The 27,994-nt window shown below is 38.1% G+C and overlaps 1 protein-coding gene across 2 annotated transcripts in view; it reads right to left on the minus strand.

Moving 5' to 3' along the window:
- LNPEP (leucyl and cystinyl aminopeptidase) overlaps positions 1-27,994 on the minus strand; it is a 61,145-nt gene that overhangs the window by 7,655 nt on the left and 25,496 nt on the right. For both annotated transcript variants that reach the window (XM_075078399.1, XM_075078400.1), the window contains 11 exons: positions 24,077-24,215; positions 18,387-18,518; positions 15,992-16,112; positions 15,152-15,306; positions 14,689-14,802; positions 12,498-12,629; positions 11,129-11,260; positions 7,246-7,406; positions 4,154-4,242; positions 2,208-2,388; positions 1,315-1,471 (listed from right to left, as the gene is read on the minus strand). In XM_075078399.1, coding sequence (XP_074934500.1) covers positions 1,315-1,471; positions 2,208-2,388; positions 4,154-4,242; positions 7,246-7,406; positions 11,129-11,260; positions 12,498-12,629; positions 14,689-14,802; positions 15,152-15,306; positions 15,992-16,112; positions 18,387-18,518; positions 24,077-24,215 — 1,513 coding nt within the window. The remainder of the gene's footprint in view (positions 1-1,314; positions 1,472-2,207; positions 2,389-4,153; positions 4,243-7,245; positions 7,407-11,128; positions 11,261-12,497; positions 12,630-14,688; positions 14,803-15,151; positions 15,307-15,991; positions 16,113-18,386; positions 18,519-24,076; positions 24,216-27,994) is intronic.

Genomic DNA, 27,994 nt, shown 5'->3' on the forward strand with positions numbered 1-27,994 from the left:
ATTAGTTTTAAAAAAAGAAAAAAAAACCCTTAAGTTTTAGAAGTGTGGAAGTTAAAAATAGTAGTTTTTAATCTACGTACTCTAATTTACATATACCATATCTTATCTGTATGAATAAATATCAGATACAACATACACCTGAAAGATGGGCCAGGTTTATATCTTAAATTGCATATGGAAACTGAACACTACACTTTGAGCTACAGCTCAGACTAGTATCTAGTCAGCTTACTATATCAACTAACAAAAACTCCTACAGGTTTACCTGCTTTTAACTTCATCAAGTGACAGTTAATACACATCAGTTTAGCATAAGCAAACAAACCAACCTTTATCTATAGGCTAAATACCCTTCATGTTTGTAGTTCTGTAGCTTGCCAAAACCACAGCTAGGTGCCTGACCAGCTACCATATCTCAGCTGAAACACCTGACCTTAAATATAACCTTATGGATGCTGCATTGCAAACCATAGCTCAGGCTGCTTATCACAAACCTATGCGTGTGTAAAACCTTCGAATAAATACTAAATAAGGAATATTATTATAGTAGTGGGTTTTGCTTCTTATAAGTTTCCTTAAGCACTCACTAATTACCCTGACCTAGTATAAAGAAAAACATCTGCCTATTTTACCTAATAATTTCATAATTTTCCTTCTAGACTAAATGCCTTTGCTGATGTTCTACAATGTAAAGCAGCAAGGATCATTTTAAACCTGTATACGAATATAGAGAGGAGGTTGCATAATAAGAAGGTAAACCGAGAAATGAAAGACATTTCCTCAGCGTAACTAAGGCTACAATGTTGAGTTCATTGCTAAGTCTGTAGCACTGTATTTTGTTGATCTACTGCACAGCTGGAATGGGACAATGTCAACCATTCACATTTTCCTATTTTTACAGAAAACAGTTTTGTTTCCTTCCATGGCCTCTCTACAAAGCAATTAGATATATGATCTCCAGTCACTCTAATTTATTTTCTGCACCTGAAAAATGTCACGGACTCTGTTTAATTACATCTCTATACCGCGTTGACCTTTACAGCAAATCCCCAGACACCACTGTGTTCCCACTGCATTACACTCCATACAAAATATTGTGGAGGAGTGGAAGTCGATCCAACAAAATTAGCATTTTGGTAAGAGGTCATTACTATGCTACAAAGCAGGCAAGACTGGCAACTGTCTTGAATCCCCATCCAGCTTAGTGAGATTACTGAATATGTTCAACAGACAACAATTAAAAAGATAATGTAACTACATAGAACATTACAGCCAGTTTTTTCAAATTAGAATTTACAGAAAACTAAGACATACCATGACTCGCGCTGCCAGTTGTTGTTCACCCTTTTTCTCTAAAAGACTGTATATAAGACTCAGCTGAAACAAAGCTTGAGTGAGTGGTGCAGTGCTGCTCTCTCTGTTCAGGTAGTCAATCAGCTCAAAGGCTTTTCCCAGAGACTCTTTTCCTAGACTACAGGTCAATGAACACAAACATTAAAATGGCTTCCAGAACAAAAGCACTCCCTGAAACAAGATCAGCAGTGATGCTTTCCATTACATTAACAGAAGGGTAGGTGAACAGAGGGAGAAGCTAAGAAACAATTTAGATGTAGAGATTTTTATAACATTAGTAAGATAGCAACAAAGCAACAATGGCCACTAACATGCCTTCAATTAACAAAAATTAAAATAGGTAAGGAAGGGTGACAATGACGTCTGAAAATATTTATCACAAATGAGGGTATTCAGACACTGGAAGCAGCTGTCAAAGAGGCCATCCAGAATGGTCCGCCTCACCTCACCTGATGGCAGTGGTGAAAGACAAGAGAGGGAGTCAGTAAAAATTTCAGAGGCAAATAACTAACTTCTCTAAAGTGGAGCACGCATCGACAGAGTACAGGAAAACAGCCTGCTAGGCAGATTATCAGACACTAAAGAACACATTGTCTTCCAGAAATGGAAGTTATCATGTAGCAATTTGTGATGCAAATAATTGAATGCTGCTATAAAGAACACCAATATTGAAGCATCAGTGAATTAACTTAAAATATTAGTGTGTGGTGAACAGTTTCAATAGGCTAGTGCCTATTGAAGACTGAATTCAAACTTCTCTGAAGGAGTCTTCTCTAGAATTTAAGTCTGATCTTTCTGACTTGGAAAAAGCTTTATGAACACATTAACTATGTTTTCCAATATAAAAGTCTTACCCTGCAAGGTTGAAGATATTGTTGATCAAATTGGCTCTGTCCTTAGGACTCAAAGCAGTGTGGTTTTTTTTCAACAGATCAATCAACGTTTTCCAGTCTTCAGCATAGTGCACTATGTAGTAGCCGTTCATGTCCACATTGAATTTTACCCATTCCACCTCTTCTGGAAGTTCAATGACAGCTAATGGACAGAAAACCAATTAGCGGCAGAAACAAGCATTTAGCAGATGTTTGTTTGAATCCAAATCTATAAAGGAGAGTGGTTCCAGAGAGTTAATAAATCCTTTTCCACCCACTAGTTCCCCCTACTATGAAGGAGGAATAGTCAGTACAAATGTTGCACAACAAGCCTCCAGAACTCCAGGTTGTACTTCTTCCTCCTTCTTCTTACATCTGACTGAATGAACAGTATCACAGTCTGCCCCAAGTTGTATTTATGCAGTTAGTTACTTAGTCCAATAATTTTTCTCCTTCTGTCCAGTCCTCCTTTCAAACTTGTCTCCTCTGGCCATTTTCACATATGTAAGAAGCAGTTAGACATATCATATAAAGAATTAGAGAAATGGAGACTGAATTCGGTAGATGAAAGGCCACACTCCAGTTCCAAAGTCAACTAGATACAAGAAGAGAAGCTTTGGGGAAAACTTTTCATTTCAGTTGATTCTATAATTACTGCCAAAAACATCAGTTTGCACAGCACCTACTATGCCTCCGAAATTTAGTAAATATTCTACCCCAAACTCTTCAGTACACCTCATAACACATCATACACTCTCATATCCTTCACATCTAAGTTTCTATAGTGAGTCAAGAATTAGTACTATGAACATCAGACCACCAACAGGGCCATTTAAGGTGAAACAAAAATTATTAAATCAAGCTACTTACCTATTATTAGTTCTAAGTAAGATCAAGAACACATTCAATTAAACAGCTTTGTTTTTCCATTCTGATAATTCATAATATTTTTTTCTAAAACTTCATCTCAAATGAAAAAGGCCAGGAATAACTTGAAGGCTTTGTAAAACCAATGTCAGAACAACACAAACCAAAATTATTTACTTTAATTATAGTACTTCTAAAGTAATTTTAGAGGGCTGGCAGTTTGTAAAAATCCATAAACAGTAAAATTGTCAAGATCAGGTCTAAGAATTTGATTTTAAATTAGTATAGTTTTATTTCAAAAAGTTGCGGTGCACAACAGGTTTATAAATTAAAAATAATTGCCAGTTACATGTACTGAATAGTAACTTCAATATGGGGAGAAGAAAATATATCAGCAGTCATAAGACGATGAGTCAGACCAACTTCAATAAAATGCAAAAACATATTAATGTCAGTGGAGAGCCAAAGTGATTTTAGCACAATGCTACATAAAAGGGTATGGTAACTACTCAGTAAGGAAAAAAACAGGGCTACATAAAAAAACTCCCTATGACTAACAATTTAGGATTCCAACTAGCCACTGCAGCAAAAGCAGAGCATTTATATGAAAAGATGTAAGGGTTTCAAGTTCTACAACAGCATTCTTAAACACTTAATCTGTTCCAGATGCAATATTTTCTTATACCGTTAAAGAAAATAAATATGATTTCAGTGGAAAGTCACTTCCTCACATTTCAGTACACTGGCAGAGCAACTCTCTCCTTACCCACTCTGTAAAGGGGAGTGCAGTTTGAGAGATTTTGTGCATGCCCTGGGACGAAGAGTACAGGCTTTTAGTAATTCCAAACCTGTGCTTCTGCCCCAGTTCCTGCCATTTACTTGTACATATGATGCTATAGGGATCAACACTCTAATGAAGACACCACCAATAGTGCTTGGCTCCAGCTATCTGTAATTATTTTGTACTATGTATATCTTCATCCTCACATCGTATGCAAGTGTGTGCTCAGAAAGATCTACAACACTTCAGTAACTTGCCACCAAATTTTTAAGTCACATACCTGACTTTTGGTCCAGTAAATATGCATTAGTACAATGGGTAAAGTTGCAGCTACTAGTTATGTAGGTGAGAGGAATATGCCACAGATAACTGCAAAGGAAAGCAAATGTTTACTGACATATTATACACATACTATTTGTTTTTGAGGGGTTTGTTTTGTTTTTTTTAATTTAAGCATTTTAATATATTAGTAGTATTAGAACCACTGCATGCTGTGTGAAATAATATAGTATAAATTTCACTCATATAATCAGGATATGATAAAAGAGTACACATACAGCATGTACAGCAATTATTTATTTCCACCCTGTCAAGAAGTGGGAAAATTTCATACAATCACAGAATAGTTTGGGCTGGAATCAACCTTTAAACATCATCTAAGCAACCCCCCCTGCCATGGGCAGGGACATCTTCAACTAGATCAGGTTGCTCAAAGCCCATCTAAGCTGACCTTGAATGTTTCTAGGAATGGGGCCTCCACTACCTCTCTGGGCAACCTGTGCCAGTGTTTCACCACCCTCATTGTAAAAAATTTCTTCCTTACATCTAGTCTGAATCTACCCTCCTTTAGTTTAAAACCACTACCCCGTGTCCTGTCACAACAGGCCCTACAAAAAAGTCTGTCCCCATCTCACATTGAAATATTGAGAGGCCAGAATAAGGTCTCCCTGGAGCCTTCTATTCTCTAGGCTAAACAATCCCAATTCTCTCAGTCTGTCCACACAGGAGAGATGTTCCATCCCTCTAATCATTTTTGTGTCCCTCCTCTGGATCCACTTCACCAGGTCCATGTCTTTCCTGTGCTGAGGACTTCAGAGCTGGACACAGTAGTCCAGGTGGGGGTCTCACTAGAGAGACTAAAGGATCAGAATCACCTCCCTTGACCTGCTGGCCATGCTTCTTTTTATGCAGCCCAAGATACAATTGGCTTTCTGGGCTACAAGCTCACCCTGTTGGCTCATGCCCAATTTTTCATCTGCCAATATCCCCAAGTGCTTCTCTGCAGGGCTGCTGTCAATACCTTCATCCCCAGGCTATACTATATTAATAGTGGGGGTTGCCCCCAGCCTCATGAGGTTCACACGGACCCACCTGTCCAGGTCCCTCTGAATGACATCCCATCCATCTGACATGTCAACCACACCACGCAGCTTGGTGTCATCTGCACTCTTCTCTCGGCAACCTGTGCCAGTGCTTCACCACTCTCACTGTAAAAATTTTTTCCTTATATCCAGTATAAATCTACCCTCCTTTAGTTTAAAACCATTACCCCTTGCCCTGTCACAACAGGCCTTGATAAAAAGATAGCTGCCATCTTTTCTTTAGGCTCCCTTTAAGTACTGAAAGGCTGCTATAAGGTCTCCCCAAAGCTTTCTCTTCTCCAGGACGAACAACCCCAACTCTCTCAGCCTGTCCTCACAGGAGAGGTGCTCCAGCCCTCAGATCATTTTTGTGGCCCTCCTCTGGACCCGCTCCAACAGCTCCATGTCCTTCTTCTGGTGGGGACTCCAGAGATGGACTCAGTACTCCAGGTAGGGTCTCACCAGAGCAGAGGGATAGAATCATCTCCCCCAACCTGCTGGCCACACTTCTTTTCATGCAGCCCAGGACACAGTTGGCCTTCTGGGCTGTGAGTGCATATTGTTGGCTCGTGTCCAGCTTTTTGTCCACCAGTACCCCCAAGTCCTGCTCTGCAGGGATGCTCTCAATCCCTTCATTCCCCAGCCTGTACTGATAATGGGGGTTGCCCTGACCCAGGTGCAGGACTTTGCACTTGGCCTAGTTGAATGTCATGAGGTTGTTGTCACAGGCCCACCTCTCCACCTTGTCCATGTCGCTCTGGATGACATCCCATCCTTCTGGCATGTCAACTGCACTGCTCAGCTTGGTGTCATCTGCAAACTTGCTGAGGGTGCACATGTTCCCACTGCCTATATCACTGATGAAAATGTTAAATAGCACTGGTCCCAGTACTGGATCCCTGAGGGGCATCACTTGTCACTGGACATCAAGCCATTCACCACTACCGTCTGGATGTGACCATCCAACCAATTCCTCATCCACCGAACAGTCCACCCACCAAATCTGTATCTCCCCAATATAGACAGAAGGAAGCTGTGGGGGACCGCACTGAAACCTTCCCTTCTTCCCCTACTTTTCAACCACATATCACTTTCCTTCCTCCACATAACATGAATAAAACAAAGCCCTGTAACTTCCAATACTTCAAGAGACAAATTCCTTTCACAGCCCTGATTCTGCAAGATGATGCAAAGGACTCAGTTCCTGTTAAAATTTCAGATAACTGAATAAAACCACCAAAATCTCAAAAGGATTCAAAGCTACAAATTTTGGTTTGTTCCAAAATACAGTAAGGTTCATAATATAAGACATATTTGCATTAAATTCATTTTTACAATTAGCAACTGCCACATCTTTGCTTCTTCAGCATTTGCATATGTCTTTCCTTTTAGTTTCTGGTACAATGGATATCGTCTCTCATATATTCAGCCATTTGCTATTATGCATTAGTGCCATCTTAAAATTTTTAAGCCAAGAAAGCTTTGATTCTAGCTTCTCTTCTTTCCTCTAAGAAAGCCCACGATGTACATTGAATTTTGGCATGAAGAAGCAGAGGCTCTAAAGTAAGAAATACACATCTGTAACTTCTGCAAACTTCTGCAACCTACCTTTCTACAGCTTCTCATTAACCACACAAAACTTTCTGAAATTACACAAAAACTTTACCTGTGAGATCTACCTTTTGGTATTAAAAAAACCTGAAGAACTCATTCTACCATTTACCACAACTCATCACTTCAAGCTTAAAAGCTTCAGGAAAGGATGCAAACAGGAAACTCAGCTTACAAAAGACACCACAGATTTTTACCAGTTGCTTAGGTGGAAATAGACATGAATCTTCAGGCAGATATTAGACGTGTGAATTTCTGTGCCAAATTCTCTATTACTACACCTGCCTTCAAAGAAAATACTATAACCCCTGAATAGAAGTGAGAAAGATGTACAAAATCAAGAAAGGTATCTGCGGGCAGATCTTAATCAATGGATAAAAAATATTAACAAGGTAGTAACCTTTCATCTGATGTCCAATTTTCTGGTTCCACGTGATTCAAAAATTTCTCTTGCTGTACAGAAATAATCTTTCCCTTTCGGACAACAGTGACTAAAGGAAATCCTTTATGCAGAATCCACGTTTTCATCAGCTTTTTTACATCTAGTGTTCCATTGGTAATCTGTAAAAAACAATCATAGCATAATAAGAAAATGGCAAATGGTCAACATTTTTAAACCTTTCTCTCTAACTTTCAAAATAAGTAGTAGCATGATTATGCGTCTGTAAACAAACACTTTGACACCAAGCTTTTAAGTTCCATAAGCAACAATTTAGAGGAGCAAGTGGTTTTTATTTTCTTAAGTTGAGGGAATCCTAGTAAAGCAGTGGAAAGACAAATTGGAAGCATCGCATAGGTTGGACTGATATGGCATGAAAATGGAGAAGAGAATGTTGCAGAAAAGAGAGACATGGTAAGCTCCTCCTTGCACTCTCCTATCTTTTTCCTTTCCTTCCTGTTAGACTTTGAAACCACCAAGAAATCTGTAAGATCAATGGCAGCCAGACAGAAACAAACTCACCAAAAAACCCCAAACCCAAGATAAGAGGAATTTTGAGAGATCAGGAACCTAATTAAATCTAATCCTTGCACCTTGCCAATGTGCCTGTTTTGCAACTCAGTCTTCTGTGCTAACAGTGTAAGCCACCTACACACTGGAAGAAAGATTTGTGTCTAATCTCTACAGAGACATGAGTAAATTTGCTCCACTGAAATAATTCTATTCCAAAACAGAACTGTGCCAATCACTTAAAATTAAACCCGTTTATAAGAAATTATAGGTTCATAGTTTCACCATATCAAAAATTTTATTGACACTAGTTGATTTTATTGATATATCTTCTTTGAACAACAGCTCCTAACTCCAATGAAAGCAGCACATGAAAATTGCTTCATCCTTCTTCTCTCTAGGCAAGCTATACAAAAAGTTTGCTTCCTGTGTTACAGATTTTTCATTTAATTCACATGCCATTTTCTCATCTTCACTCCAGCTATGACTGTCGATTTTCAAAGAGAAGGCTAAGACTTAAGAAATGATTGTGCATTTTGCTGAGTAGGCAGCGAAAATATATGATCAAAGAAAAGGCCACTTTTAGGACTCGAATATTCGAACACATTCAGCCTAGGCATAATTAATGGGAGCAAAAGAAAAAAGAGCCAGTCAGTTTGCTGAATATCATATATTTTTTTCACTATTACCATAAATACAGGAAACAACTAAAAGGCATAGCAAAGATGTCAATATATGATAATATAAGACAATACTAATGATTTAATTGTCATAAGGGAGACTTGGAGATATGGCCTTTTGTATTATGAAGAGAAAACTTTGAAAGAAAGTTTTAGCAGATCTGAGCACTGGTTAGAGTCCAAGGGCACTAATTATGGTATCAAAGATCAGATAGGTACACAATATTTTGTGAGAGCTACTTACATTCATCTAGTTCACATAGTTTTAATTATTCAGACACCTACTGGGGGAAATTCTATTGAGCAAAGACTTTCTATCAGGTTCACAGAAAGGATGAACTTTTGATACCAAAGGCAGAGAAAGTAATCAGAGATGCAGCCTGTCTCGATTTGACTGTTAACCAACAGAGTCTGGCTGAGAACCTGAAGGTGAAAAACGATCAGAAACCAAGAGGAAGTAAGAATTCAAGATACAAAAAGAAAAAGACAGAAAGAATACCTAAACAAAGGAAAATGGACATAGGGACAGTATATTTCATTAAATTCAGAGAGGCAATAGGTGAAAATCAGGGGAAAGAAAGTAGTGCAGAAGATTTGGTGTCTTCTCAGGGAAGAAAAATAATAAAAGCCAAAATGTAAACTAACTCATTGCAATAACAAAGCAGTCCAGCTAAACCATGAGTCTTTTGAAAAAGGGAATATGAAAGTATATAAAAGTGCAGCTATGTAAAAAGAACAAAATTAACAGCATTAACACTTACATGCTAAAAACCCATAAAACAAATCAAACATTCAGGCACAAAATGAGGTGCAGCCAGGAATGGACACAGAGGAAAAGGCAAACATTGTAAGCAGCATCAGAAAACACCTAAGGAACCAGTTGGTGGGTTCCTCCACACAGAAAGGCAGCTTCTGGCAGATAATGTTGTTAAATACATGGTGTCAGCAGGACTTTGGTAACTATTAAATTAATACCATCTACAAAGGATGTTTATCATTAAAATAGGAAATACACACCGAGTTCTGATGATACTGACTGTTACTGTTAATAAGTTGGTTGGATGCGATTCACTTAACAATACCAATACAGGTGGGCGAAGCAATCCCAGAGTTGCTAACAATTATGTTTGACTCTGAAAAGACGATGACTGAGGTTCCAAAAGACTGGAGAAAGAGGCCTGCTGAGTTTGCAGAAAAGCTGAACTTGCCCCATGGACAAACAGTAGGGTTACAGTTTAAAAAAAAAAAGTTATTTTCTGATCCAAGAAGACAGACTAAACAAGTGAGAATGGCCCTTTCCCCATGCTCTAGTAACAGTTAAGCCCCCACATAATTAAATGTGAGGCATCTGTGTGGTCTCCCTAGCCACTCTATGTGGGTACTACCATGTCCCTGTGGTACATTCTCTACATGTGCATGACTGAAGATGGTTGGTCAGGAGGCTCCATTTTGCAGGGGCTGAGGAGAGGAAAGTCTATTTTGCACTATAAAAATCACTACACAAACCAGAAGAGTTCTCTTATGACAGAGAGTCACAGTCTGATATCAGTAATAATCCACCACTAGCTAGCAAACTAGTGACTGTGTATGACTAAAGACACAAATTCACAGCCACCTGTGACATCTGACAATGACTAACAGTGGCGTCAGTTCTGCAGAAATTCAAATATTATAAGGTAGATGCCAAGAACCAAAATTAAACATTGTTAGTATCCTGCCTAGCACTCAGCTTCTTTGAGAGAACCTCACACTTATTTCAGATACTTTAATACATACTATACAGTACGCACATCCACTGGGAAATCCGTTCCCTTCCCTTATACAACTACCTTGACACACCCTGGGTATACTCAGCAGCTCTTTTTTGTTGGGACCACTCTCACTCTGTCCGGCACAAGCTGTCCCCCTTGCACTCTCCCTCCTACGTGCTCTCTCCCTTGCACTCTCACACCCCTGCCCCTTTCCTGCTCTCTCTCCCTCCTTCACCACCTCCCTCCTGCTGTCTCTCCCCCCTCCTTCCCATCGCACTCTCTTGCCCCTGCCCTCCCCAGCTCCCACAGGCTTGCTGTCTCTCCTGCCTGTGCCCTTGCTTTCTTGCACCCTTGCTCTCTCCCACCACACCAACTTGAATCAGACAAAGCTTTATGCCTGCCTTACCATTTGAGAGCTGCAGAACTAAACCATCCCCTACAATCTCTTTTCCTACAATTCCAGCACTGCTTATTGAAACAGAAGATATCTCTGAAACAAAGTTACGCTAGTAGAAAGCATCCCAAGACCTCTACAGCAGTTGGATTCAGCCATTCCTTGAAAGTAGTTTTGCCCTGCATTTAAGATTACTATGTTTATTCTGGTCTTAATTCACTAACAGTGCAACTCTAGAGAGCACATGTCTACATATGACTCTGCATAGTAGTGCATACCCACTTCCAGTGCTTTTTGGGGATGGCACTCCCTGGAGTCCTAGAAGCTACCGGAATCTCCATATCTGTATGACAGAAGTTTGGACTAAGATGAGCAAGAATTTTAGCAGTGTATTATCTTATCTTACCAGCAGTGTATTATCTTATTTCCTACATAAACAAGAAAATAAATTTAAATTACCACATATTTAGAAAGTGAAAAAACAAGAACAGTGCATCAAAGACAGTTACCTCATTCATGCTGTCCCATAAATCATCACTCTGGGCAGATCCATATTTGTGATTATGCAAGTATACCTCAATGCCAGCCTGGAAAACATCCTTAGTGAGATAGTGCTTCAGCATCAAAAGAAGTGAAGCCCCCTTTAGGGAGAAAAAAAAGACTTGGTAAATTAAAGTTGTAGAACTTGGTGAAGCATATGCATATTATAACTCTTTCACAGTACAAGAATAACTCAGAAGCTGGCAGATTTTTTCCCAAATGGTATCATTTGAATAATCACCTTAACCCTCAGTTGCCGTAGAAAAATATTTTTTTAGTATTTCATAAACTCCAAACAGTTACAACAAAGGCTAATACACCTTGACATTTCTTCCCAGTTGCTTTGGAAAACTATTTTTTAATATTTTGAAGGCTCAGAACACAGTTACAAAGTAGGTTAATAGAGCTTGACAATTTTTCCAATTAACATAATCTCAAAAATATTGCCTTCTTACTGACAATTCTTTGCTGGCTGCCATATTTCATAAGCAATACTCCTCCATATGGTAAAGAACTGCACTTGTGAGACACTCTTTAATAGTCATATGATTTTCAGTTCTATCAAATGCTAAAATTACAGGAAAAAGATGAGACACACTTAATAGGCTGGAATTGGCTGTAGAAGGACAAGTGCATTTTGACAGTGTTTAAATACAGCCATGTTTTGTAAAAAAAGGAAAGAGTAACTGAGTAGTTCTAGTATGACAGTGGACACAAATATGTAGGCAGAAAGGTGTTGGGTTTTGCTTTTTTTAAACATAGCTGAAGCCATTTTTTTCCATATAAATGCTTCTATATCACAGCCACTAATAAAAAAATTACCTGAGGACTTGCATACTGTACAACTGAATGCAGATGAGCGGCCATAAATCATGAGAAGTTTAAAGGTGCACTTTATATTTTTTGGTAGTATTTCAGAGAAAGGAACAAGAAGAAATTAAAAGGAAGATTTTAATGAGAACATGTACAGTTCTTGCACATTCCATATTCAAGTTTTGGAAGTTAAGTAACACCTTGCCTGAAGCTGAAGGCTGCCTGGTTAATCTAATTATTCATAAAACTGCAGAAATACCCATTAATGTAGTTTTAACCAGGCAAAGAGTGACCTAATTGTTATCTCTGAAGTTAGTCTGCTACAGACATGATTGTGTATGATGCATAGCTTCCAGAAACTCACCAAAAGAGAATTACTTGACATAGCAACTCTGAAGCATGAAACAACAGCTATGCTTTTCGATATGCAGCTTAGGGAGAGAAACCAAATCCATTTCACAACTAAGGGAAGCTGAAAATCACACGTCTGTTTCCAAATATGTTTCCAAATATTTTTAAAGTTACCTTGATATAAGAAAGTGCATCAAACATTTCTTCAATTTGCTCTGAAGACTGAACAGCAGAAGAGACTGGATGTGAAGAATTCAAGGAATCCTTCATCATAGCCTTGAAAATTAAATTAAGGAAATCTTCATCCTAGAAGAGAAACATTTATAAATGTCTGAGAGGCTAGAACGCACATGGTAAACAGAACAGTGACAGTTCTCTCTATTTGCTCTTCCATTGGTCTAACATGCCATTGCTCACCTTCCTGCCAATGGAGGCAGCGAAAGATTTGTCAGGGTAGCATTTGTAAAATCTACTTTTTCCTGCCAAATTTTAGCAGTGGAATCTCATCACTCTTGAGTTTACATCATTATCCCAACCCTTAAGCTCCTGTCTCAGGTAAATGCATCACTGCCACTAGAGAAAATAAATGTACCTACTAAGTAAGTATGTGCCCAGTTTTAGATTTGGCTCACCAATGTTTTCAGTTCATTTACAGGGAGCAGGGAATACAAAAGCATGATCTCTTTAATATGCTTTAACTTCAAAGCATGAAATATAGGGAAATTACTCATTACAGTGATGTTCGTGTGAATGTAAGCACACCTTATCTAGTGATCCTAGTACCAAAGCCTCTTCCTTCTTCTAGAATGAAGATATTTGAATTTAATATGAAAAGAAGCTGACTGTAGTGGTATTTGTCCATTTAATTTAATCGAGACTTGAGTAAACAATTCTCTATACGGTTTCCTCTATACGTTAGAGGGTTACCAAAAAAAAAAAAGTTAAGACCTGTGTATGATACAATAAAGATATGTTTTAAAGTTTAACATTTTAAAGCTATTCTTCTTGAATGCAGAAGTTTGGAGTGATTTTTTTTATTTTTACCAAAACATATTTTGGCACCACCAAGTGATGAAAAGAGATGTTGGTGAAGGCACTTTGTCAGGCACATTTCAGAATGAAGTCAACAAGCGTTCATGTGTCCTTGTTAAAACATTAGACTAGTTTTGTGTCCTCCCCATACCACATATGCATCCAAAAGGCAGAATGGCTATACAAACATACTTCTAGTGGCCATCAAACTCAAACTCAACAACCAAGATAAGCCAAATGAAAGACGACTTAAACAGCCAGGTCCAAGAAAGAATTCTACTGAACCAAGTTAGTAACCCAAGTTCCTTAATGCAGTAACGAGTGTGAATTAAGAACTCAAAACTCAGAATGCTGAGAACACCATGATCCAGCAAGCAGGAAACAGTCAGTACACATCAGGTTTTTAATCCCGTGACTGATGCAAATCACATAAATACTCTTGGAAGCTGGTTCCAGAGACCAGGTATCTCCTAGGAGATACCTTTACCTAGGATGCAAAATTAGTCTCTCCACTGTCCCCTCAATTTAGTTCCACTAATCTTTGTTTCTCTCCCTGCATTCAGTGACAGGGATGCTTTACAGCAGTAGCTGGTATCCCTTCCTTGGAGAGGAAAGAACAAGTTTGAATCCTTCATGTTTTCCAGAGTCTAAGAAGCCAGGTCACTTAGTACCCAAGTGAGTTTTCAAATGATCACTACGTTATTCTATCAAAAAGATTCTATCCTTCAGCCATATGTGTAAACAGAAGTGCCTGTAGGAGCAGTACTTTGTAACTCAATGCTATCAGAATCCATTGGGCAGGACCAAATCATACTTTTATACCAGCTGCCCTGATTTGTGAATCCCAGACTGATTCAGACACAAGCAACTACCGCAATGATTGAAAGACAGGAGTTATGCCAGGCATATTTAGTAACCTAAACCTCTGGGGCTTCCTAAGTCTACTAGAAAAAGTAGAGACAGACAAACTTAGTCAAAAACACATGTGAACTTGCTGTATAAAGATTTTAAGTTATAATTTGATATATAGACACCTACACCTTTGATCATCTGCTATTTTGCACAGAGTGCTTTAACCTACACAAAACACAAGGACCACATGTAGACTGCTGCCAAAACAAAAAATAAAAAAAAAACACAAAACCAACATGCCCTCCCCAAACCCCCCCCCCCAAACCACTTCCAATGTAATTAAAGTGTCAAAGCAGAGGAGATACAGTATTATATTAATGGTGCCCAAAGTGAATTTCAATATAAGTTTATACATACCAGATCTTAATAAAAAACAGATCTTAGCGTAGGTACAGTAAGTGTAGTTACAGAAAGTACTTACTGAATGTAATTCTGGAAAAACCTCCTCCATGGCAAAGTACTCCATGAAAGTGGCAAATCCCTCATTCAGCCAGAGATCATTCCACCATTCCATAGTTACTAGATTGCCAAACCACTACGAAAGACCAAAATGACATTCTTTTTCAGAAATAAAATCAAATTAGTACAGTAACAATCCATACATCCTCACCTTCATCTTGTGGCAAAATCAAGCTAAGTCAAAACCACAGTAATGCTTTTGCATGAACAACTCCATAAGTACGTCATGACAGAGTTGCAGGCTGCCTGTTGTACTGGAGAAAATACACCTGCAGGTATTCTAAACAGATGCAATGCACAACCCAGCCACAGTGAGGGCCAGGGGTGAATTTAGGCACAGAATTGCATTTTAAAAAGAACAAAACAAAACAAAAAAAAAAACCAAACCCCACCACATTTAAACAATGACATCCCAAATCCAGTACCTGATGGGCAAGCTCATGTGCTATCACTGCAGTTATTAACTTCTTATCCCTTGCTGAAGACGTATTACTGTTAAACAAGAGTGCTGTTTCTCGGAAGGTGATCAAGCCCCAGTTTTCCATTGCACCGGACTGAAAATCAGGAATTGCTACCAGATCTGGAAAAGATTTCAAAGAAGCTTTTGAAAACTGCTAGTTAAAGCAATTCTGTATTTCAAGTCTATAATCCCTTCATACCTCGCTATTTAAAGCCTGTGGTGCGGACATGCGCTCACTTCTCAAGCACAGAAGCCCCATAAATTTATAGCCATGTTTCTCTAGCAGAACTCTTACACAAACAACTTTAAGCATTACACAGATGATACCTATATAGATCTTGCATGCACACAAGGAACAAGGAATTGGGGCTGCCACTGCTGAAAGTACTGTCTTAGAAGACTGCATTTCACTATCTTTCCAGTCAAACTAATACATGCAAAGAAGTCAGGCTGCAGATTTTGCACTACTGAACATTGTTCACAAATTAATAATTCTGTACCTCCCTACCAAGGCACATCATGTTAAATTTACACCAAATTATTTCTTTGGTGTTATGTACAAGTATAAGCAATCCAGCATCAAAAGCTTACAAAAATTTTCCCGCTTGGGAATCACTTAATTCTCATACTCAGTCAAACATTTAATAGATTGTTTTACTAATTTTGGTGGAACCTTATTTCACAGATGTTTTACACTGTCTTTTTTTCTTTTTAAGAAGATATTTTCAGAATCAAAGTTCCCCTGCATTACTTAGAATTGATTAGGGCTGCTTCATCTGTTTAAAAAAAAATCAAAAGAACTTACCTAATTTTTCAAGAGGGTAGTTTATTAAGAAGTATTGTTGATAAAATTCCAGAAGCTTCACTGCTGTGTTTAGGGCATACTCAACTTGGTTTAGATGCTGCGGTATGGCATAGACAGATATCTAGTCCAAACAAAGAAGAGGAAAGGTTTTGAAATATATAGCTACAAAAGCTTTAGAAGTAAAACAGGAGCTGGCTGTTCCTGAAACAGATAGGACACAGTTTTGGGAGTACACACATAAGTTACAAACACAAGCTGTCAAAAAACAGTTAATTTTTTTACTAGAGTTCATTCACTATCAAAATACAGACTATCGAATTGACCAACACGTATGCAAGAACAATTCAAGGATGACATCTCTAAGGAAGGTGCTCAAGCAGGGTTTACATGAATAGAAATTGATCCATTTCCCTTTTTACTCCCTCACGAGTTATTAAGTGACCCTCCCTGCATACCTCAGTTAATCTATAAGTTCAGGCCATCAGTACAATAACACTAGTATCACCTGCAAGAAATTCTTTCTCAAGAAATAATAATTGGGCCCAAATCCATCCATTCCCCTATCTAAGGTAAGGCCACATTAGACATGATGTAAGAAGCATTCATAAAAACTGAGAAGCTACAGTCTCACTCTATTAATATTCAAGAAAATAACATTAATTAGGTTACAGATTGGTCCAGGTTTAGGACACCCTTTCATACACAAACACAAAATATGTTGGGACTAATTTTCCTGTTCTATTAAAAAAATAAAAAGGCAACCAAAACCAAACAACTCCCTCTTACTATGCTACAAATCAGTAAAATGACATTTCAAATAGATGGATAGGGTGGCCTTTTAATTTTTGAGTTTGAATGAAATGCATACCAGTAAGGGTCTAATCTAGTGTTTGTAGAAGTACAAAAGTATTATTAGCTGCAAATTTTAAGCTCAAAACCAAAACATAAAAGCCCCTCAGGATCTTCTGGAATTGAGAAAAATATCATTACATCATGAACACAAAGCAATTTCATTTCACCTCCAAGCTATCTTATAACATTCATGACAATAAATTTATTCTGTGTGAACTGGTTAGCTCAAATTCTTTGAATCTCCCAGCCACAAACTGCTAGAAGGATTTTGAGAACATATTTAGTGGAAAACATCATTAGATGCTTCCTTCTTACAGTCTGCCTTGGCCTATGTCCTGGTTTCAGCTAGGCTAGAGTTAATTTTCTTCCTACTAGCTGATATAGTGCTGTCTTTTGGATTTAGTGCCAGAATAATGTTGATACACACTGATGCTTTAGTTGTTGCTAAGTAATGCTTGCTATGGTCAAGGACTTTTCAGCTTCCTGTGCTCTGCCAGGTGCACAAGAAGCTGGGAGGGGGCACAGTTGGGACACCTGCTTTTTACTATTACCATGCAAGTTAGTCTTACTATTATGAACTGAGCAAAGCACACCACATGGATAGTTATTTCAGGCTCACTGCAAACACGATACATTTAGTACAGTGACCAATCTTCTGCCTGATAAAGAACTGGTTATATGGTTTTCCTGGAATACAGTTCAAATACAGACCTGAATAGTAGCCACAAGGCAAAAAAAAAAGTAGCAGTCTAACTTTTTAGGTTAGACCAAACAGTCTGTCCTATTCAGCTCTAATTAGAAACAACTGTCCAAGTCAGAATCAAAGCCTTTTGACCAGTATCTTTACTTCTGTATACTGGATTAAAGAGAAGGCTGCTTCTCCTGCACTGCTACTGGCAGTGTTCCGACTCTTCCTAGGTAGGTACTGGCACTTCCGATATTTCACCACAAGGGGGCGATTTCTGCTACAGAGTCATGAAAATCATTGCTCACATGAAGCTCCTGCACCTCTTAAAATAAGATTAAGGACCTACTCCTAATATTACCATGTTTTTTCTTTAGTTACTTTAATTGCACACATTGCAGAAACTGTTTGGCTTCTTTTAGGTAGGTTATCTTTGCAGATATAGAACATTTCAAGCAGCACTGCTTGAAATAGTATGTAGGCTTCCCTGAGAACTGTAATGTTTCTGTACATCATCTGAACAACTTTTGGTTTGCACGACATTACATCCCCACAGATGAAGCATTAAAGCTAAAAGTTTAAAGCTGCCAGCTCTGAAAGCTCTTAGGAATTTTACATTCTGTAAATTTCCACTGTTAATAAGACCTGATGCTGAATCCCTTACTGTAAAGTCTTCTTCATCTGGTATAGACCCTGAAATCAGCCCATCCTCCTTATGATGAGTATAATAAAATCAAGAAAATTTAAAAAAATTAAAAAGACAGAGTTTGCTCATTGGTTTGGGGATTTTTTTGTTTGGTTTTGTTGGCTTGTTCGCTTCGGAAGGGTGAGGAAGAACTGAAAGTGGAACAAACGTACCAGACTCCCATTAATTTCCCTACTGATGTTTTTCAAGTCTGCAACAACAAAGGCTACTAGGTAGGTGCTCATCTTCAAACTCACAAAAAACTCATCTTGAACAATTCCATTTGTCACAGGAGTAGTGGCTTTCTGCAGGTGAAAGGAAAACATTGTTATTAATGCAGACAAAAGAACACTAAGACATGCAAGGAATCAATGTTAAATCAAATAATTACTTCAAGCTAGTTTATAAGCAAACTTGCAGAACACCTTTACATTTCAGTTATCTTTCAGTAGGGTGGATGATGCTCACAACCAATTCATGGTGTAACAAAACTTAAGGAGACATGGAACATTTAAGCCTATATACCCATAAATTATTTGTCAAGCTTTTATTATGCAGTATTACCACGCGAGTGCATTGTTGGAAAAACCATCAATCCAATTTAGGACACACTTAAACTCCCAGTATAATCTAAAGTCAACATAAAGATTAGCATTAAATCAAGAGAGCTTGAGGCTAGATCAGAGATACAGTTCAGCATAGCCTTCTGAAAATACTGGTATTGCATGAGCTAAACATTTGTCTCTTCCCAGAAGCCTCTTCAAAGCTAGCTAACCAGACACACTTATTATTTTAAAACAGAACAAAAAAAACCCTCACACCCACCCTTACAAATCAAAACAGATTGCGTTTTAAAAAGTGAAGAAAACCTAATGTTTCAGTTAGTTCAAAGCAAAAACATGCCCACCTTAAACACACACTGCCAAAAGTTAACTCTCTGCTCAGTCTTCTGAAGTAAGATACTATGGTGTATCTTAAATTATTTTTAGTGCAGAAGTTTTCTTTAATATTAGCCCTGGAAAGGCATGTTATATACATAAAAGTACTTTTCAGTATAGTCCTTCACAACCAAATAGGTTTGTGTCCAGAAACAACAAATATTTAAAAAACAATAACCTTAATTTTAGACAAGATCAATTCAAACCAAATAATGATTTAACTGCCACTGAAAATTTAACTGGCAGCCTAGAAGAGGAATAGATTTTTAAGCCTGAAGATATAATCAATATAATCATATAGTCTGACCACTGCATATAAACAGAATGCCACTGTTGAATTCCTTCAGTGAATTTATAAATTTCTGCCTTTACTACAGCTTCACCTTAATAAAGAGGTGACACCCTATTTAAGAAAATCTACTGTGGCTGAGATAAACTGGTTCGAAAATCAGATATCCTCATTTAAAATAATAAAACAGATAAAAAAAAAAAAAACCAGCACAAAAGAAACCACCACAAGCCCAGAACACACACAATTTCCTTCTAGCCTTAATGTGTGTCAGCCGGTATATTATGTATTGCCATATTAGTGATGTACATGCTAGTTGAGAAGGCCTGCTTCTGACATCTCTTGCTCCTGTAGGTATTTATAGAAAATGATGTTCACATTTATCCCTCTCTTGGGTAAACTGAAAAGCCGCTCCATCCAGCACAGTTTGTTACCAAGACCTGCAGTTATTACAGAAGAACCTGAACCACTTTTTTCTTTTTTTTTTTTAACAGGGGTTTAAGTGTCTGTTTTCAGAAGCGAGTCTATCCTAGTAATGATCTCACCGACACAATATATACACAACATGATCCTCTTATTCACTTTTCACATTTCTTTATTTACGTGTACAAGAATCAGCTCACTAGCCTGTACTTACTGCACTGGGAGTCCACACTACCTAACAGAATACCTAATCCAGATTAAGACTAAAATGTAAGAATTCAGCATATGCTAGAGCATTTGAGAGATCAGGGTCAAAAATATTAAATAAATCATAAAAACATGGCATTTAAAAGAAGCTTTGCATATAAAAATGGTTACCGTTAGAAGAGAACTCACTGATACAAGAAACGCTGTTGAGGTAGCATACTATTTCACAGAAACTCTTGCGCCTAATTTCTTTATTTGAACAGTCACAGAAATAAGGATTTTATTGTAACTGACACATGTGAGTTGCCTTGCCAAATTACAAAACCCAAAAGAACCACTTCTGAACCTATTATCAGACTGCATGTTTGGATCTCATACAGCAACAAAAGAGGAATTACACAGTATCAAATTATCAGGGCATAAAGTTGGGGGAAAAAACAAAAGAAAATAATATTGTTTTCTGTGTAAGTACAACTGAGTAATTACCTTGGAGATACTGTCCATTAGCAAAACTATCAATTCACTTGCTCTGTATGGTCTTACACCTCCTTGATAAATTGTAATTAAACCTGACCTGTTCTTTTGACACAGCAACTCACATTTGATCCCTAGCACTAAACATACAACTTCATTGCTTTTACTGTCTTTTCTTTATAGTATCTTTATTCCACATCTGGAAGCTTTCTCAAATCTTTATCAATCATACAGGTGGTGTAACAGCCAAGTTTCAAAACTGAGATGGAAACAACAGAAGAAAATACAGACAAAATTTTTAATGTGCTCTTAAAAACTTTCTCACTATAACCAGGTCAGTAAATGTTACAATGAGGAAAAGAGTGGGCAAACAGGGAGTTCAGTGAAAAGGGTCTGATACCAAGAACAAATGCAGCAAGATGGGTGCAGAAGGTGAGTTAAAAAGTAGAGAACCAGATGATAGAAAAGCCTGACAAGATGGGAAGGAAGGAGAATTCTCAGCCTGAAGGATGCAGAGGACCTTCTGCCTATGACATCTACAGGTAGCTAAGCAGAAGACGTAGTTTCAAGGCAGACAAAGAAGCAGCAGATCTGAAGGTAATTCAAGTGGTACAACAAAGAGTAGCAGGAAACTAAACACCAAAAAGAGATGCAAGAGAGGCATCATTCAATTTAAAAGGGAATTCATGATGCAGGAGTTGCACAAGTCATTGGAAGAACAATTCTATGTAGAGATGGGTAGGAAAAAGAAATTTTTTTCTACATGGTACAGAAACAGACAAACAGTGCCATCTAATGTGACCAATAGAGAAAATTCGTAACACCAATGTTTAAGATGATACAAATGTGCAATAGCAACCCATTTTTTCACTATAAATAGAATGTGTACAAGGTCACACCTCCCAGATTTTAATTTTTAAAATGGTTTCCTATCCCATTGAAAAATTAGCAATGCTACTGTGTGGCAAGAAAGGCTAGAAATTTAAATGTAAATGGGTCCTGAAGTAAGGAGGAAGAAAGAGATGCATTAATGACCTGACAGTAAAGTTAGGTCATCAGTATGTTTTCTCCATGTGGATGATTCCTCGTCATGCACACATGTCAAGTACACAATATCAGTATGCACAGACAACACCAAAAGAGCTACTGGATGCTTTGTAACAGCACTCGGAGTTCAGCAGGGACAGATGGGATGGGGAACAGCTGCTTCCTAAGAACAGAACCCCACAGGCACATGCTTTGCAGGACTACCAATGCAAGGCAGAAGTTATGGGAGGATGCAAGTTTAAGGCAAGTAACCATCTATCTTTTCCTGAGGTGTGAGAGTCAGCTATTTCCAGACTATCTCTGGGAACAAGTAAGAACTCACTAAACAAGAAATAGAGAGTTGCCTTTTCAGGCAAGTTGGTTGCACCAGTTAACTCAAGTCACAATTCTTGGCAACACAGAGATTGAGCTTCAAGTAGCTTCTCTGCAGATGTTCTCAGCAAAGCTAAAAAGCCTGCTTGTATCTAGTGACACTCACTGTCCACTGCATCCAGTGACCCACTTGCATAATTTGCAGGAAGCCACAATCTGAAATCTCACAGTCTTGCCCAGTGCCATAAACACATGCAGCAGTTTCCCAGATGCAAAGTTGCATAAACACCTTGCACAAAAGACATGAAATCTGAGTGAAATCATAGGAGAAAGTAAGGAAGCTGAAGGAAGGGCTAGACTAAATGACTCAACAAAGCATTTACTGGAGAACAGAGCTTGGAAGTGCTGCACAACCACATATGGTGGGAAAAAAACAAAGGAAGTAGATACACCTGCTGCTACTGTGAGGGCCCTTACCTCCTTCTTCTGGAGAAGTCTATTACCACAATGGACATTAGCAGACATACTAAAGGACAGGGAGATAATTGTTACCAAAATAATAGTACCTAGCAACCTCAGGAAACACACGCCTTGCTCTTGAATTGTCCCCAACCTTTTTCCTTCAACGGCCAACCACAAATGACAGTTGATGGTTATTTTACCTCCACTCCATCTGCTAATCATTATCAGTCAAGCTGGCAACCAAGGTGCTAGATGCCAGAGGTATACCAGATAATTCTGTCTCATTTAATAGGGATGAAAATTGTCACAGAATATCCTTTCTCATCTTCTTTACAATAATGTCATCAGAGATGAGCAAGAGAACATACAGAATATACCAGGATTAGGGTAACAGTAATCATTCTATGGTAGCATAGTGCAGTAGAAGAGCTGAAAACGAAAATACTCTTGGTCTTTCAGAGTACTCATCAGCTGTGGAAGGTAGACTGAAGAATCGGATAGACTTTTAGCAACTATGTGCAATTAGCTCAGCAATGTCTGCTGCACACATGCAGCAATGGTAAAGCATAGTTTACTTTTTGTACATTAAGAACTATGGAAGCTGTTGAAATTTGCCTTAGCCACTTGTCCAACTCGTAGCAGAGTAAAGTGAGTGAGCACCCTTTCTACATAAAACAGGAGGGTTGTCCAGCAGAGTCTGCTTCTTCTTTCATTGAAGAAAAGAGCGGCAAATGAAGTGCTCTTAGGCCTAAACACAAATGAAACTGCTGCAATCCTGTTAAAGTAACAGTTGAGAATCACCACAAATCCAGAAACATAAACATTCATGCACTTTGAAAAAGATATTCTTTCACAAGGTTGCAGTTTTAGCTTGGTTTTCAAAAACAGGGTAGCTACATCAGCACCTGAGCTTTTGACAGCTTTCTGGAACCTAAACTGCACAGTGTACATGTATGTCCCACCAACGCCAAGGGTGGGATATTTTCATTACTGGTTAGATCAATGTCAATATTAATGAGTTTCTCTTGGGTGATAAATGGTGGTAATGTTTTGATGAGAGAGGTCCTAGTTCAGAAACAGACTAGGTTTCTCCACAGGCTTAATGGCATAAAGCATCACCATAAAATTCAGATATGCTCTTACAAGATTTTCCCTGAAAACACCTAGCTGAAGGAATTTCAGATCCCTCATTCAAATTCTAGGGTTGACTCTCTATTCATACCCTACTTCCCCTCAATTAGGGTCAAAAGCACATCCTTCAGTATCAGGAGTGTCTTTCACAGAGACTGTTGCTAGCTACACAAACTATTGAGAAAGATATTCCAGCATTCTGCACATGTGCAGTATCAGCAAACACAGAAAACTCAAATGAGAATCTTAAGGGTGGTTGAGGCCAATGTAGCCGGCAACAGAACTCTTGCAAAACAATGATTCATTTAAATTCAGCAGGAATCCCTTCCGTAGCCATTCAACTGTCCCTACAATAACATCCTACGCTGTGCAGTGCATGGACCAGTTGTTTTCTCTGTGAAGTTACTTAGTTCAAGTCTTTGGGGAAGAGACAGTTGTCTTATAATAAAGTCATACAGTTTATAGCTTATCTGCTCAAGTCAATCGCCTAGACATTAATGCAACAAAAACAAAATGCAAAGCACTTAAACAGATTACCTATGCAGCAGCTCTACTAAAATTCCTCTACAAAAGCAGGTACCTTTGGCATATTTGACAGAGTGGAAAGTTTCTCATCTCTTTTGATCTTGATTAAAAAAGTAGCTTTAAATGCTGGTTCATCAAAGCACGGAAAAGCAGACCTTGCTGCCAGAGGTTCAAACTGAGTTGCTGCAAACCACCTAATGGGAAGAGCAGAGAAGAGCAAATTAAGAATTATGAAAATTATAAATGTCAGTTTATTTATGTCAGAAAGTCATCTTCCCCCCAAACCTTGTAATAGCTTGTTACAGAAGAAGCTTTCTGAACGGTAGATGACAGGGTTGGTCCAGTCAAAATAAATGTTTCATTAACAAAAGATTTTTTTAGAAACACAAAAGATGTACTTATTTGAAGAATAATCTGCTTCGCTGTTTTTTGCTTTCTTAACAAAGAAGAATATACCTGGAATAACACAATTTCAGAACAATCACCAAAATATAAGCCAGATGGTTTCCAGTAAGAGGGAACAAAAAGGAGACTGAAAAATAAACTAGTGAGCATGCCCACTAAATGAAAGTTTTGAAACCTCAACAGCAGATGGGACTACAAGGAAGCTTTTTCATCTAATTGTCATGCCTCCTTCTGCAGATGCTCCCAGTTCATCTAACTGTATGCCTGCTCCTTTTGCTGGCTAGTAGATGGATTCTGTGTAAGCTGATGCACTGCCTCTAATCCAACAGCTAGTCAAACCACAAGGGAACTTCTCAGAAGTCTACGTTCCTTCTCCAGCATTTTGATACTAGCTTGTTGCAGAAATAATGCCTTTTCCTAGAGAGCATCTCTTGACTTGTATTCCACTCATGCAAGACAATCCTGGGAGCTGAACAAGAAATTTGCAAATTTAATTCCTGTATTTACTGGAGCTAAACAGTGGAACAGAACAGCAGTTCACATTGCCTTTTTTTTTTTTTTTTTTTTTTTTTTAAACCACCCACACAGTTTTTTATCAACTACCCACAAGCTTTTGGGGTTTGTCTTTCCTTCTGCACCATGACTCCAACATTTTTGGACCTACAACTTTTCTGAGGTGGCACATTACTGGCAATTGATAAGATTGATCTCTATGCCTGCATTCAACTTCTTACTCTTCTCTTCCCCCTCACCCACAATCTTGAAGTTGGTGCTGTTAAAGTTTCTTTTTCTCTTTTCCTTCATCCCAAGATTTTAGAGAACAAACAATAAAAAAACCTTTCTGCATAAAAATATAAATAAGGCCAAACAGTTTTTTTTTTTAAATTTGCATCTGGCAAGAGTGAGTTATTTTGCCATTTGATAATTTTAATAGTTTTGTGGCAATACTAAAAAAAAAAAAACTTCAAAAGAAAATAAAACTAAACTAGGAAAAAAGACATTTTCTTGCAAAAGCAGCTTGATAGCTTGAGTTTTATACAGAAAATGCAATAACACAGGTTGTCAAATCAGCCTGCATTTGTAAAACCACTGACATCAAGCATAGAGAGAAATAGAAGAGGCAGGCAAGGCAATAGAAATTATATCAGCGAAAGAGTTATTTGAAAAGGATTTACTGAAAAGCATATAAGTTAAAGCATGTGCTACATCCTGTTCCTGAACAAAACCAGGTAGCACTGGACTGAAGGGGGACAAAAACTCAAGAACTTACTGACAGATCACCTTTCAGCTCTTTGAACACTTACACTTTACCTTTCTACTACAGTAAATACAAGGAGAAAACAAAGCTTCAGCTACATCAGAATAGGAAAAAACATGGAAATTCAAAAAGAGGCTAATCATTCAAGTGATTTTTGCCTTCTACATTTAGTGTACTTTTACTCCCACTTCATGGTAATGCATATCTTCAATGTTTGTGATAAGCTACTTAGCTCTATTTGATTGCATCTTGTGGTTGTGTTCTCCTGATGCACTCTACACCCTTTGTGATTCTTCATCATCCAATGCATTCCACAACAGATAGACAGCTTGTAGCATTTTTGTTATAATGACAGAATGCTGAAGCCTATCACCCGTTTCCCCAGTGGCAACAGCTTCTCTCTAATAACCACGCATGTAGTATATGCTCAGAAACAGCCCCTTCATAAGAGGCTTATCAACAGCACTTTACCTGTGGGATCTGAACAGTCATCTGTTTGCATCTCAGTAAAACACACCCACCTTTGTCAGAGATGCAGGCAAATTGAAACAGACCAGCAAGCCTTTAATCCAAATTTATTTCTTAAAATTCTTGATCCCTTAAAGAAAGCCCCTCAGCCTACCTCATGTAAGGGCCAACAGGAAGACATGGGAGTAAAGGGAAGAGGGTTCCTGCCTTATCTCAGTTGCTGACCAGTTCAAGAACCCACTTGATGTTCCACAGTTCATCTGAATGTGCCACGTTTTGCATGTATTTGAAATCAACTGTTGCAGCTAACTTATTTTCTTGTACAATTCAGCACTATCTCATAGACACACTAGAAGCTAGATAAAGGGATTTTTAAAAGCAAACTGTGAGTAAGTTTTAGAAAAATAAATGAGTTTTGGTTTAAATGTCTGTGGTTAATGCTTAGAGAGTCCTGCTGAATCTGAAGCAAAATACCCTGGATTTTTGTTTAGAGAATAGAATAGAAATATATCTTTCTTATGTTATGCAGCTTCCTAACAGTGTATGAAATCATCTTTACACTGAGTATCTTGTTCTGTTTAATTTTTTAAAGATAAGATATCACTGAGGGACTTAATAATTCAAACATTAGCAGCATATAGTTATCATATGATATATCATATGGAGAGAGAAAAATTCTAAGTTTGCCACACTTCTATTTTCTTCTTCAAGGAGTCTCACTGAAAAAGTTTGCAACAGCTCAATGAAGGGTCTTGTTTTAAGTAACTGAAAAGAAATACAATCTCAGCACGATCCTCTCCCCAGAGAATAATTTCACGTCTATATTGTCAATTTGTAAAAGGCTGGGTTGGTGGTGCTGATTTTAAGTTCTGCCTTCCCCTTTCAAAAACAAAACCTACGCATAAATATTTGGGGAATTTCCATACAAATTCTGTTGTTGCAAAGATCTGTAACACTGATAACACTGTTTTTTTCTTGCCTTGTTTTGTTGTTTTTTTTTTTTACATTCCATTTAAGTTCTTTTTTAAGCTTTAGATTTTAGCATTTCTTAGCATGAGCTGGTAGATGTTTTATGTCTTTATTTAGCAGATGTTATGTGGGCCCTTCAAAACTACTTTTCTGTCAGCAGGTCCCGGACTGACCCATACTGCTCTTTCCACCTTTCTTTTATTGCACTGCTCTCTTTGTAGAAAACCTGCATGGACAATTAGGTGCCAACAAAGGCATGAGCACTCTTATCTATATGACCAGTGTAGGCCCATTCGAAATGGGTGGTGGTGGGTGGTGTTTTCATTAATCTTCTCCTTAAAAAGCACTGATTCACACTTTTTAAAAATTACTGTGATGTTTCCCTTTCCTCCAGTCACTGGGGACTTCTCCTGACTGCCATGACTTTTCAAATATGATTGAAAGTAGCTTTGCAACTACATCTGCCAGTGCCCTTAGGACTGTGGGATGAATCTCATTGGGTCCCATGGACTTGTGTAAGTTCAGGTTCCCCAGGTGGTCTCGAACCTGATTTTCTCCTATAATGGTGGGACTTTGTTCCCCCAGTCCCTGCCTTGAGACTCAAGGACCCAAGAAACGTGGGAAGAATTTCCAAAGAGAGAAACTAAAAATTAAATAAACAAAAAGCCACACTATATCTATCTACAACCACTACACTGCACTACATTTAACTGATGGAGACACTGCACTGACTTAATGAACTCATCCATGAAAGACATTTTTCAGGTAGGTTAGTCAGGAGATTAAAGATTGGTTTTGCTCAATAGGAATCAGTTGTACAAAACATCCAATAGAAAAAGCAACCCTTGTTATTTCTATTATCAAAGCAGAATC

Source organism: Phalacrocorax aristotelis, chromosome Z (genome assembly GCF_949628215.1).
Source record: "Phalacrocorax aristotelis chromosome Z, bGulAri2.1, whole genome shotgun sequence".
Taxonomy (NCBI): Eukaryota; Metazoa; Chordata; class Aves; order Suliformes; family Phalacrocoracidae; genus Phalacrocorax; species Phalacrocorax aristotelis.